Below are 12,269 nucleotides of genomic sequence, written 5' to 3' on the forward strand. Positions count from 1 at the left end.
CGGGAGTGCCAGCACGGCACGGTCCAGCGCCGTCTGGCTCATGTTGCTACGCATATCGCAAGTCGATCGCAACGGACCACAAATATAACGTACAGCACTTGCAGGCCGCTCGGCAAAAACACGCTCTCGCGCAAACTCGGGTTGCCGATGATGGACCTACACAAGACGAGCTGAGAGAACGCCCTCGTGGCCATGCTGACGCACAGCTGCGTGGTGCGGGCGCGTGTGAGGGCGGCGGCATCGGTCGCAAGACCAAATTGCCGCAAGCCGTTGCCGCGAAACACGCTACAAGAGGCAAAGTGGTTAGGACGACAGCGTGGGCAAGGCGCGGACATGGTGTCGACGTTGGGTGGCAGCGAGTGCACGAGCTCGATTTGGTCCGTGACAACGGCGACGGCGCCAAAGGCGTAGCTCACGCTCTGCGCGCAGTGGCGGTCGAGGAGGCAGCAGTCAGTGCTGGTCGCGCATGCGGTGCACGTAAAGGTCGACTCGTACGCGGCGAAGCGGCAGGCCATCGTCTTGGCGCGGCCGTCGTCTCTGCGGCCGGACCAGACCCAATTGGACGGCAAAGTGACGCGCCTGATCCTGATAACGACCAAAAACACATGGCGATCAGCGCGGTTGTACGGTAAATTCGCAAAAACACAGTGCGAAACACGATGAGCTTTGCGGCTACGTTCACCTGCGGCGCGTTCTACTGCGGCGACGACCGCGCCTGCAGCATCTTGGATCGCAACTGCACTGTCGGGTCCCGGTACTTGCCTATTAGTACGTCGCTACTGGTCGTCCCGGAGCTCATCGCGCTCGTGCACACGTTGCCCACCATCGACCGCATGATGTCCTGTATGGGCCGTGGTCTCATGGGAGCGTAGAACGTTCCGCGGCAATGACCTTCGACTGTTGGGGCATGTGGGCGACCAAGACTAGCTCCAGCGGGCGACCGTACGCGCCTTGTACTGCATCGTGCTTCTTTGTCGGCGGTTCGATACGAGCCGCGTAGGGCAATCATCGACAACCCGAATCTCGGCCCCATGGTCTACCTTCCGACATCCCTCAAAGCGCTGTCGGTGTAGCTATAGCTTGTTGGACCATTGAACGACGATGGCATCCGTAGGACGCTCACAACCGTCGCAAGTCCTCGCAAGAACGATACATTACACGGCCACCCGAGTACGCTTGGCCACCGTCGCTTTCGAGCCTGTACGAGGTATGTACACCGTGCACTGTCGGCTAAGAATGACATGTAGGCGTGTGACCCGAACTTGGCTACCGATGGACGCGCCGCTTCCACCGAGTCTCGGCGTCTTGTAATACAACCTCTTCTATTTCAATAATGCTCAAGATGGACCAGCGACTTTACCGCCTGTGCCTGGACATCGGTCCCCGCCGCCTATCCATGGCCGACAAATCTCACAAATATGTACGTCTCTTCGGCGCCCATTTTCTCAAGCCGCCATCTCCGTGTACCGGTAGCCACCTGCGTGATAGCAACCTTGAAGGCTTCTCGAGTCGGCAGCGCTGGCCCCTGACCCTCCAGATCCTGTACAGATCTTCCTCTGGGCTAGAAGCCTACCTTCCGTAATGGCGCAGGGATGTCTCGCTCAACAAGATGGCAAGTCTCGATGGCCTTTCCGCACAGCTTGCAACACTGTACGTGGTCGTCTACGCGCCATCGTCGAGTTCCGATTGCATACGTCGAGCAACGTGAGCGGCAACCTCCTCTCCAGCGTCACGATTGGCACTTCGTACTGGGCCACAACCATGTATACCGATTCTTCCAAAAGGACCAAGCGAAGTGTTTATGGTCAATTATGAACTTTTCGAAGAATGCACTGCTACAGCATATCACGTGCACGAGTCCGCAGGCATCGGCCGCCTTCGAGACGCTGTAGAACTTGACTCCAACTACGTCGCATGAACAAGAGGCGTAGGAACGTCGAAGGCTGTCCCATCGCGCCCCCACGTCGACAGCGACTGCAGGAGTACCCACCTCTCGCGTGGTTGTGAGCTCTGTCTTTTGCCCGGTGCGTCCAACTTTTATGGCATCCGAGCTGCCAATGATGCCGATACGTCAGGCGCCTACTCGGAGAAGACGTGGCAAGTCATCGTGCTCGTCGAGTCCATCATGACCATCGTCTTTAGCTGCATTCTGCTCTTCGCTCACTGCTACCCGCGGTGTGCTCCGAAGCGTCTGCCCCCGCTCGTGCTGGACGAGCCGATGGACGACGGCGCCCGCCTCGTGCCGCTGCGCCGTTACCGCGTCGACGCCGCGAAACCTGCGCATCGATGAACTGCGCCCACGGCCTCGTCGCCTACGGCCAGTACAAGCGCCGACACATCGCTGTCAAGCGTGTGCGCGCCGATATCGCGTCACCCGAGGTCCTCGACGCCTTTGTGCAAGACGTTGCGCTCAACGCCATGTTCGTTTGCGTTTCAAGTGTGTTCTCATCGCTTGTATTGGCTAGCTTGCACAACCCGAACATCGTCGACTTTGTCGGCGTCTACTGGTCGCCCAAGGTCGGGCTCGCGTCGCTAGCGTGCCTCGTCGAGTACATGGCACGCGGTGACTTGCGCGCGTGCTTGATGGCACCACAGACACAGACGCGGACGCTCGGTGTTGCGCCCCACGCGCTGCATTATTATTTGCACAAGAATAGTGTCTCATATATTTCCATGTAAAACGAGTAGAGCTCGACTCGTCTGCGCTGCCGTACGAGCATGTCCGCAACGAGCGCGGCCAGCCATTGGGCAACATCTCGCTGCTCTTGAAGGTCGAACGATATTTCTAGCAATGGGGAGGGGTCGTAACCAGTGGTGTCGGTCATGGAAGGGACGATCGCACCGACGTTCGCACCCACGTGCTTCCCGTGGTTGCGTGAACTGCATGCAGCGCGCACGACCCGACCACTCGACCAACGGCCGCCGACATTCTCTTGGTGCTGGCGCGCCTCGCCCCGATCAAGGTCCCGTCCGAGCACCTCCACGGGGTCTATCGCCTGTAGCAATCGACGACGACTAGTGCCTTTGCTATCCTACTAGAAAAGTTTAGTCTACTACAGTCCTGGAACTGGAGAAGCGCGTGCATTTTGTAGCGACTCGGCAGCTGAAAAAATTGGTTGACGACCCTTGGTAGCCGTGTCTGCTTGGACAAAAGTGGCCTCATGGGTGGCGAGTACAGTACGTCGTTGATGGTTGCCCGGTAGCTTTGAAATCCGCGACGCGCTGTGGGAGTTGCGCGTGGACGTACAGCCTGGTTCGAACGCAGGAGGTCACTTGGACACTAGGTGCACCAAAATGAACACCACGTGGATTTGGTGTAGTCATCTTTTCCTGCGTGTGCACGGCCGCCTTGTCCAGGGCGGTGTCAGATATTCGACGGCCTTGGCAGTTGAAGCAATGAGGACGAGCGAGAATTGCTGCGGCGGCTGGTCTCTTGCGAACGCGCATGCTCGTCGCTACAGATCATTTGGCGTTGTCTGCCCGAATAGGCGCTGTGCAGCTCGTGGCGCGCGCGCAATCAACCTTCTGCGCGTGGGATCCGGGTCAAAAATACCGTCACGATCCCCAAAAACACGGTACATTTATCAGATACAACCGTCGCGGCCCGGCTACGGCGCATGTCGCAAATCTAAACGGCAATACGGTCGCCGAGTCGGCGGTGCCGACTGAAGGCGACACGGCGTGGGCGGCGCGTCTGCTTACGTAACTCAGCTAACAAGATAGCGTAGCAGTGGCGAGACGCCACTAATAATATGAGTGCCCTTGGAGACCACGAGCCGCTCGCTGCGTCCACGGGCCAGCATCTATCGCGTAATGGATCCCTTCAACAACTCAGATGCGCTTGAAGACGGTCGTGGCAACTCGTCAATTGACCTCGTGATGCCGTCTCTCCTCAGCAGCCTGCCGTGCATCTTCGTGGGCTTTGCATCGACGTTCAGTTGCGACCGCCGGTTTTGCCCGACCGAGTGCTGCATCGTCGACGACGCATGCCGGCTCCTGCAGACGTACGCGTCGCCGCCGACGGTCGTTAACGATCCGATCGAGCTTCTGCACTCGCTGCCGCGCGTCGCCAGTGTGTAGGGCATAGCGTTATGGTAGCCGCCGGTTTTGAGGTGTGCGACTTTAGGACCTTTCAAGGCAACGGTCTGCGCCAAATCGGCTTGGCCACCGACGCAACGGCGATGATGTCGAGCCAAACACCGTCCCTGTAGTAAATTCAACTCGGCCTTGGATCGCGTCTGACGCTTGACGCGTGGTGTAGGTGGGTGCGTGCGAACCCGCATGTGAACGGCACCGTGCTGCTGCCGGCGGCCATGACCCACGTGTACTACGTCCCTCTCACCACTTGGGTTCTCAGTCGTCGCAACAGATCGTTTACCGACTTGGTGGACAACCCGCTCCGGTCGTTTGCGTGGCCCGAGGCGCTGCGCTCTCTGTACTACATGTCTGTTGCTATGGGCGCCGGTTGACGGTGCGTGTAGGTCGATGGACGACGCAGCGTTCGCCCTTGACACGGCGCTGCCGGCCTCGCTCGAGAGCTTGTACGCGACGTCTATCTTATGGTGTCTTATTTTGTCCGTGTAGTTATTGCAGCAACTGCGGCTGGTCGCGCATCCCGCATTCGTACGAATGGCCCCGCGCTCTACAACATCTGTGCGCCGCGTGCTTTGAGATCCAACGAGCTCATTGCGTTGGTGTAGGACCCTCAGTCGCAATCGCATGCAGTCGTTCACGGCCAAGCACACGTGGCCATCGATGCTGCAGACACTGTAGCCTGAATGTCGTTCACCTATGAGGTGCTCATCGCCACGGTGCGCTAGGGACGTGTCGAACAACCTCATCGAGCTCTTCGAGGGCCTTCCTGTCGTCAAAACACTGTACGTACAAGCCATAGAAAACACGGCGTCGACTCGTACTGCTAGTAACATGCGTCAGAATCGTCTGCGCTCGATCCATCTCTCGGACCACATGTGGGCCGACGACTTGTACGCATATATATGTTGGACTATCGCACGAGTGAGCACTCATCCAAAGGACTAGGGACTTTTCAAGCAACCCATACCTCGAATCCATTCAATGCGCGCAGCTACCGCGCCCGTTTTCCTCTCTGTATGTGTTTTCTTCTGTCCATATATCGCATGGCATCGACCGTATGCGTCTATAGAAACTTGACCAACTCATCGTATGCGACGCTTTCGCTGGACAAAACTTGCGTCAAGGCTCTGGGATCGTCGCTCGACAAGTCAGCCGTTCAGGTCATCACTGTCCCCAAGAGCTACCTCGACAAGAAGCCACCGTGTCCTTTTGCGTGCTCAGTGTCGCTGACGGTCACGATCGACAATGGAACAGGCGTCATTGCCGTGTGCGACATGACAGGTTTGCGGATTCTCGCCTGCGACGCGATGAAGTTGCTGGATAGACGTCACGACAACGCAGCTCTGGATCGGTATCTACATCACCGAAGGCGTCCTTGTCATGGTTGGTGCCATCGTCCTCGTGCTTCGGGTCACTCGGTCGTTTTGCTTTGCGCTGACAAACACCCGAGCCCACGACGGTGTCGAGCTCGAACTTGGCCCGGCGCCGCTTTCGGACGATGAGATTCGCCGGCTTCTGCCGTTGGAGCCCTACCGACTGCGAACACCGCTGACGTTGTATCCCCGATCGATTCTGGGGCGAGGCGCGACCTCCGACGTCGTTCTTGGAGTCTACCAGTCGCAGTACGTGGCCGTGAAGCAGATTCGACGCGACCTTGTCTCGACCGAGATGGTCTGCGCCTTTGTCGACGAGATCCGCCTCATGGCTCGGTACATTATATGCTCGTCCATTCCGACTCGAAAACGTTGATTTTTGTAGGTTTTCGTGCCCACACCTCGTCAGCTTTGTCGGCGTCCAGTGGTCGACGTTCCTGCATCTGCAGTGCGTCGTCGAACACATGGTCCACGGAGATCTGCGCGCGTACTTGGAAACGCACCGTCTGCTGTCGATGCACTCGAAATGGCGCATGGCCCACGCGGTGGCGCAAGCGCTCGTGTACCTCCATGAACATTGCGTCGTGCACCGGGATTTGAAGTCGCGCAATGTGCTCCTCGGCGAAAACCTGCAGGCCAAGGTCGCCGACTTTGGTGTCGCGCGTCGCGTGGACGACGACGTCATGACGAGCGCCGTCGGAACGTTCCGCTGGACGGCGCCCGAGGTGCTTCAAGGCGCTCGCTACGACACGAAAGCGGACATGTACTCGTTTGGCATGGTACGTTGCATCACACGAGGCAGAAGCACGAGAAAGAGATTATGATGCAGGTGCTCACGGAGCTTGACTCGCACAAAGTTCCGTATGCAGACGTTCGCAATGGCCGTGGCCACGCCATGGGCAGCTTCACTCTTCTCTACCACGTACGTTTGAGCCACCATTACGTGAGAATTATAAGCATGTGTGCAGGTGATGCGAGGTGAGATGCAACCCTCGTTCTCTGCCTCGTGCCCCGAGTGGCTGCGGGACTTGGCCTTGCGCTGCGTGGCGGTCAACCCGGACACGCGCCCCACGGCGCGCGAGGTCGTCCAGGCTCTCGAAGACGCCAATGTCTTCACCATTTTGGACGACGACCACTCGGACACATCCAGCGAGAGCTCAGTCACGCACTAAAGCCAATCTTATTTACCATTTCTACCATGTCTGTTGGCGGAAAGATACGGTGGATCCTCGTGGTGCCACGTCATTTTTGGAGCATGACGTGGCGCCGTCGGAGAGAAGCTGTACTGCATACGGTAATTTGCCGTATCTTCGAATCCAGCCGTTGCGGCAGTGGATCTTTCTACAGTGACCGTTCGATGCCGTCGCTCAAGGTACTCGTCGTCGGCCCGAAGGAGGGCGGCAAGACCGCGGTACTTCCACCCGACAGACGGAGTACGCACTCTTGGGATGTGTTTAGATCGCCAACTTCCTGGCCGAGGGCACGGATCGACTGGGGAACCAGGAGCGGTACCAGCCCACGATTGGAGTCCGGTGCGTCTTCTATGCATCACGGAGTCGCTGATATCCGAGGATGTAGCATTCTTGAATGTGAGAAGAACCTCGGGCGCGGTCAAGTGAGCTTGGAGTTTTGGGACTGCTCGGGCGATCAAATGTAGCACACGTGAGAATCTGGCACAAGAATTTGACGCGACTCCGTAGCTACGAAGCGTGCTGGCCCGCCATACTGAAGGACGCGCACGCAACGCTGCTTGTGTACAACCCCGAGAGCCACGTGCACGAGAGCGAAGTGACCTTGTGGTATCCTCGGCCACGTCGAATCCACCACGCGAAGCCAATACCGACTGTAAGTATGAGTGGTTTGTGCAGAACGCGGGCCTGGATCCAAGCCAATGCCTCGTCTTCGCGCACTCGCCCAACAAGACGGGCGGGCGCGGCAAGGTGAACCTCCCGCCGACTCTTAAGACGGTGCAGACCAACTATGAGGCTGCGACCGTTCTCAAGTCGGAGTTTGACTCGTTCCTTCTCACTGTCCAGGACGCCGTGCAGCGGCAGCAGCGCAGCCGCAAATGAACGCACCCACTGGCACCCGATAATACAAAGCTCATTCGTTGTCTTGTAGTATGGTTTCTGTCCCGCCATCAAAACACTTGCAGCTCGCATGCAATGTGTCCTCGGAGACGAGGCAGACTATTGCAGCACGAGAACGGCGTGGACCGTTCTCTACGTTGGTCAATGTGGTCTACTGTGTGTTCACTTTAGAGTGAGTACACATCAATCTCATACTCTCTAACCCTCAAATGGATGCAAAAACTCAATTTCGCGAGCAGCGACGTTCCTCGCTTGAGGCCAAGGCCATCGCTCCAATTCGCACAATCTGATGTTTTTGTTTGGAGTATCATCGAGGTTTTATGGATTCATGGATTCTACACGTCCAGTGTCGTCGTTTCTGCTGGCATTATTGACTAAACTTCTAATATAGCTCTACTACACTGTGTAGTACATGTTTAGCTTCGGTATTCTTCGAATCGAGACCGAGGCCTTTGACGAGCTGTCGTGCTTGCTAGCCCAAGCCCTCGGACAACTCGACCACGCAACGCTAGAGTACATAATGGAATGCATGGAGTATGAAATGCTAGTCAAACAGAAATCCTGCATCGTATGCGGCGCAAGACGCGACGCTTACACGAGCGGGCGCTGCTGGTACATGGGCGTCTTGAACTCGGTGTGCGCGGCTCTGGCTTTGGTCGGGCTGAGCCGGAAGGGCTGTCTTGGCGGCCGCCGGGATTCGGTCGCGTGCTCACTCTTGCGGGCGCGACCTAGTCGATGCGCAGCGAACGCGATGAGCGCCATAACGGCGACCGCCGCTGCCACAATGAGCGCGATCGCAGTGGTGCTCATGGTACGGCCGCTGGCGGCGCCGGCATCTTGTTCGTGGACAACGACGACGCCGTTGGCAAACTCGGTGGTTTGGACGGCACCGACGCTGGTGACGCTATGTAGCGCTGCCGAGGCTTGCAGCGACGTCAGCAGCGGGGCATCAGTGCTGTTGGTAGCAATTAGCGTGTAGAGATCGCTGTTGTGATCGCCCATGGCGGCCAATTGCAGCTCGAGGCCTGCGGTCTGCGGTGACTCGCTCGAGAGACCAAGAAGCACGACCGACGCATTCCAGTGAGAGCTCAAAGTCGTTGTGAGCGCTGTGAGCTGGTAGGCACTCATATACGCCAAGGCATACCCACCGAGGTGGAGCTTGACGTCAACGTAGTTGAGCCACGTGTTGGGCGACCGACACTGGTCCGCGCCACCCGCACTCGTTTGCCCCGGGGCACAAGGCTCGCAAGACGAGGACGCGCCGCCGGCGCATTGCGTATTGGCGTCGCACGCGCACGGAATGCATTTCGTCGACCCGCCGTTCGAGAAGAACCCCGGGGCACACAAGGTACAGTTGGCATTGGACGCCGACGCCGGCGGTGTCGAGTCGCCCACTTCGCACGCGGCCGCCGTGCACTGCGTAGCGCCGCCGACAGAGACAAGGCCCGCGGCACACGGAAAGCACTGTCCGTCGACCACGTCAGCGCCCTACAAAAACAGCATGCGTGAGAGCCCTAATGCAGGCGTCAATGTCTACCGTGGGCGAGCTGTAGCCGGGGGCACATGCCGTCTTGGCGCAGAGCGTGGCACCGCCGGGCGAGAAATAGCCGGCTTCGCACACGCCACAGGTGGAGTCTGGATCTACCGCACCCTCTTGGGTCGCGCCGGTGCCCCGGGGGCAGGTCATGGGCGCGCAGTCGTACCCGGCGCCAGGCGAGAAGTACCCCTTCTTGCACTCGTAGCACTGCTCGGACGGGGACGACGCACCGGGTGGGGACCCGTACCCCGGGTTGCACGCGGTCACTGCACACGTGGTATTGCCACCGACGCCGTACGTGCCAGCGATACACTTGGTGCAGGAGCCATTGACCGAGGCGGCGCCAATTTGAGAAGCAAACCCCGGGGCACACGTCGTTGGACCCACGCAAGGGCTCGTGCCTCCCACGGAATAGCTCCCGGCAGCGCACGACGTGCAGTTGGCGACCGAGTCTGAGGCGCCAGAAGGCGATGACGTTCCTGGTGGGCACTGCGTCGGGCGACATGCGGTTGAACCACCGACGCTGTACGTGCCCTGTGGACATGCGCTGCACTGGAGCACGGGGTCTGTCGCGTTCGCGGCCGATGCCGTGCCCGGGGCACACGTTGTCGGTAGCGCCGGCGCTGCGCCACCGGAGCAAAAGTAACCTGGGGGGCACAGGGTGCAGTTGCCAACGGCGTCGGTTGCGCCCGCGGCGGCCCAGCTTCCGGGCGCACACGACGTCGGCATGCATTGGCGCGATCCACCCACGCTGTAAGTTCCGTTGCCGCACAACGAGCACGTCGCGTCGATGTCCGAGGCGCCCGTCGTGTTGGACGCTGATCCTGGCTCGCAGCGCATATCGGTGCAAGCACCCGTCGAGCCGTTGCTGTAGAGGCCAGGTTCGCACGCAACACATTGATCGGTGGCGGTCGTCGCGCCTACATCCGAATCAATTCCACCTCCTAACTACAAGGACGGTAGATGTACCCGGTGACGCAGCCGTGCCTGGCGCGCAACTGCACGGCGCGCAGTCGGCAGATCCTCCGGCACTAAACCAGCCAGCGCGACACGTACTGCATTGCGCGACGGGATCCGAGGCGGCGGCTGGCGCCGCTTGGCCGGGAGCACACGTTGTCGGCAGGCACACACTGCTGTTGCCGCGGCCAAACGTGCCTTGGGGGCACACCTTGCAGTCGGTCACACCATCAGTGGCACCAATCGGCAGTGCCGAGCCGGGTAGACAGAGCCCAGAAGCGCATTGGTGGCCACCGCCCGCGCTGAAGAAGCCGTGCGCACACGCTTCGCACATGCCTTGGGAGAGGTGCGCGCCGGCAACCGACGACGCGGTCCCTGGTGGGCACGATGTCGGCATGCATGGGTGGTTGAAGCCGATGCTAAACGTTCCTGGTGCACAGATCGAGCAGTTGGCAATGACGTCCGACGCGCCGAGAAGTGCACCCGAGCCTTGGGGACACGCCGTTGGCTTGCAATGCGCCTCACCGCCGCGTGAGTACGTCCCAAGCGGGCACAGCTCGCACTGTGACGTCGGCGACGTCGCGCCTTCGGGTGCAAACGTACCGGGAGTGCAAGCCGCCGGGGTGCACACGCCGGCCCCGCCAGTGGAGTAGGTGCCGATGGGGCACCCCGTGCATTCCGTTGCGGACGCCGCCTTGTCATCAGCTGCCCAGCCAGGAAGGCACGTGGCAGGTTGGCAGCGTGTATCGCCTAGCCGCCGCTCACGTCATCACCCTAAATTGTATCGAAAAGGGTACCAGCGGCAGCGTAGAAGCCCCGTTTACAAGCCACACAGGCTGCGGCTCCACCCTGCGAGATGTGGCCGTCCGGACACGTGACGCACTGATCGCTGGCCGTCGCGTTGGCAACGCCGGTGGTGCCAGGCGCACACGTCATATCGCTGCATTGCGATGCATTGCCCGTCGAAAACTGCCCGAGCGCACAGGCTGTACACGTGGCCGTTGGGTCGGAGGCTTTCACAATGGACGACGCGGTGGCCGGTGCGCAGGCCATGGCCGAGCACGACATACTTGCACCGAGACTGTACATGCCAGCGCCGCATGCCAAACAGTCGGTTGGGTCGTTGGAGCCAGCGACCATGCCAAACCTACGCAACACAACGTTGACGCTAGAGGCGAGACGGCGTCGCGACGCACCCTGGCGGGCACGTGGCCGGGTTGCAGATGGACTGTCCGCCGCTGCTAAAGTAGCCGGATGGACACACGGCGCAGTCGGTGGCGTTGACCGCACCAGCGAGCGCCGCGAACCCCGGTGCACACTGCACTGGCTCGCACGTCGCGTTGCCACCCGCACCGTAGAGGCCTTGAATGCATTGGACGCAGCTCGACGTGGTCGTGTCGACGCCGTAGCCAGCGTCGCACGAGAGGGCCACCGACGCCAGCGCGCCGTAGTGGCTCAACGCCGCAACGTACACGAGCAGCCGCATATTCGATCAAGTGTTCAAATGCGAGGATGGAAGTAGAAGAAGAACAAGATGCGGGCGTATCTTGAGGGCGTTTCGGCTCGCAGCCAATCCCAATGCGCGTAGAACAACATGGCCGTGGCCGTGACGTGGCACGCTGTCGGGTCGTCTTTTGGATCCACCACGAATGATTGGAAGGTCTGTACAAGTGGCCGTAATTTCACGCTCGTAGTTATACGTGACCATCGAGTCTTCAATGAGTTTATCGTGATCTGCTAAAACTTACTACTAGTCGGACCACGACCAGAGGCGCCGCCACGCCGATTGGGCGCGGCGCCAGGTGTTGCCACAGTCCTCGAACGAATCGAGGAGCCGAAGCAGGTGCACATGTACGACGTTGGTTGGCACGGCGCGATGCACCGCCGCCTCGTCGTCGATGGGAAGGCTACGACGATCTCTGGCGTGGTGCTTGAGCACGACCAGCGACTTGGTTGCCTTGTCTTTGCAGAGGAGGACACGCCCGTGCTTGTCGAGCGTCCTCTGGACAACGTACTGCTTCATAAGGCGCGACTTGGTATCTGTGCTTTGACGCATTCAACATAGTACTCGGTGTCGGTGAGATTTGGGGCGACGGCAGAGTGATGGTCGTCGACGACGTAGCGTCATACTGCATGGGCCAAAAGACTGCTGTCCGAGTGATCCTGGACAGGATGTAGTGTCATCATCCAGTGTCCCGTCGCTGGATTCTTGATGAA

At 59.6% G+C, this 12,269-nt stretch overlaps 6 protein-coding genes across 6 annotated transcripts; 3 read left to right on the top strand and 3 right to left on the bottom strand.

The window, feature by feature from the left end:
• Positions 1–15: 15 nt before the first annotated feature.
• SPRG_05678 (hypothetical protein) lies at positions 16–515 on the bottom strand (the record flags this gene model as incomplete). The annotated part of the gene is made up of 4 exons (XM_012344967.1): positions 16–46; positions 94–156; positions 205–285; positions 334–515. Coding segments are annotated over 4 exons (357 nt in total), but the record flags the coding sequence as incomplete, so codon positions are not given.
• Positions 516–659: 144 nt separating this feature from the next.
• Positions 660–3,002, top strand: SPRG_05679 (hypothetical protein; the record flags this gene model as incomplete). The annotated part of the gene is made up of 12 exons (XM_012344968.1): positions 660–754; positions 1,001–1,067; positions 1,115–1,200; positions 1,248–1,307; positions 1,352–1,420; positions 1,474–1,542; positions 1,591–1,650; positions 1,701–1,763; positions 1,981–2,260; positions 2,323–2,420; positions 2,466–2,549; positions 2,891–3,002. 12 exons carry the CDS (start codon positions 660–662, stop codon positions 3,000–3,002), a joined length of 1,143 nt encoding a protein of 380 aa, XP_012200358.1.
• A 2,473-nt stretch (positions 3,003–5,475) lies between these two features.
• SPRG_05680 (TKL protein kinase) lies at positions 5,476–6,640 on the top strand (the record flags this gene model as incomplete). The annotated part of the gene is made up of 4 exons (XM_012344969.1): positions 5,476–5,804; positions 5,854–6,247; positions 6,298–6,390; positions 6,437–6,640. 4 exons carry the CDS (start codon positions 5,476–5,478, stop codon positions 6,638–6,640), a joined length of 1,020 nt encoding a protein of 339 aa, XP_012200359.1.
• Positions 6,641–6,825: 185 nt separating this feature from the next.
• On the top strand, positions 6,826–7,540 carry SPRG_05681 (hypothetical protein; the record flags this gene model as incomplete). Its single annotated transcript, XM_012344970.1, has 5 exons — positions 6,826–6,879; positions 6,927–7,000; positions 7,047–7,121; positions 7,169–7,267; positions 7,357–7,540. The coding sequence occupies 5 exons, from the start codon at positions 6,826–6,828 to the stop codon at positions 7,538–7,540; spliced, it is 486 nt and encodes a 161-aa protein (XP_012200360.1).
• Positions 7,541–8,065: 525 nt separating this feature from the next.
• SPRG_05682 (hypothetical protein) lies at positions 8,066–11,538 on the bottom strand (the record flags this gene model as incomplete). The annotated part of the gene is made up of 5 exons (XM_012344971.1): positions 8,066–9,046; positions 9,096–10,015; positions 10,065–10,802; positions 10,850–11,199; positions 11,249–11,538. The coding sequence occupies 5 exons, from the start codon at positions 11,536–11,538 to the stop codon at positions 8,150–8,152; spliced, it is 3,195 nt and encodes a 1,064-aa protein (XP_012200361.1). The 3' UTR covers positions 8,066–8,149.
• A 264-nt stretch (positions 11,539–11,802) lies between these two features.
• Positions 11,803–12,187, bottom strand: SPRG_05683 (hypothetical protein; the record flags this gene model as incomplete). Its single annotated transcript, XM_012344972.1, has 2 exons — positions 11,803–12,092; positions 12,121–12,187. The coding sequence occupies 2 exons, from the start codon at positions 12,185–12,187 to the stop codon at positions 11,803–11,805; spliced, it is 357 nt and encodes a 118-aa protein (XP_012200362.1).
• Between the last annotated feature and the right edge of the window lie 82 nt (positions 12,188–12,269).

Source organism: Saprolegnia parasitica, assembly GCF_000151545.1.
Source record: "Saprolegnia parasitica CBS 223.65 unplaced genomic scaffold supercont2.21, whole genome shotgun sequence".
Lineage (NCBI taxonomy): Eukaryota > Oomycota > Saprolegniomycetes > Saprolegniales > Saprolegniaceae > Saprolegnia > Saprolegnia parasitica.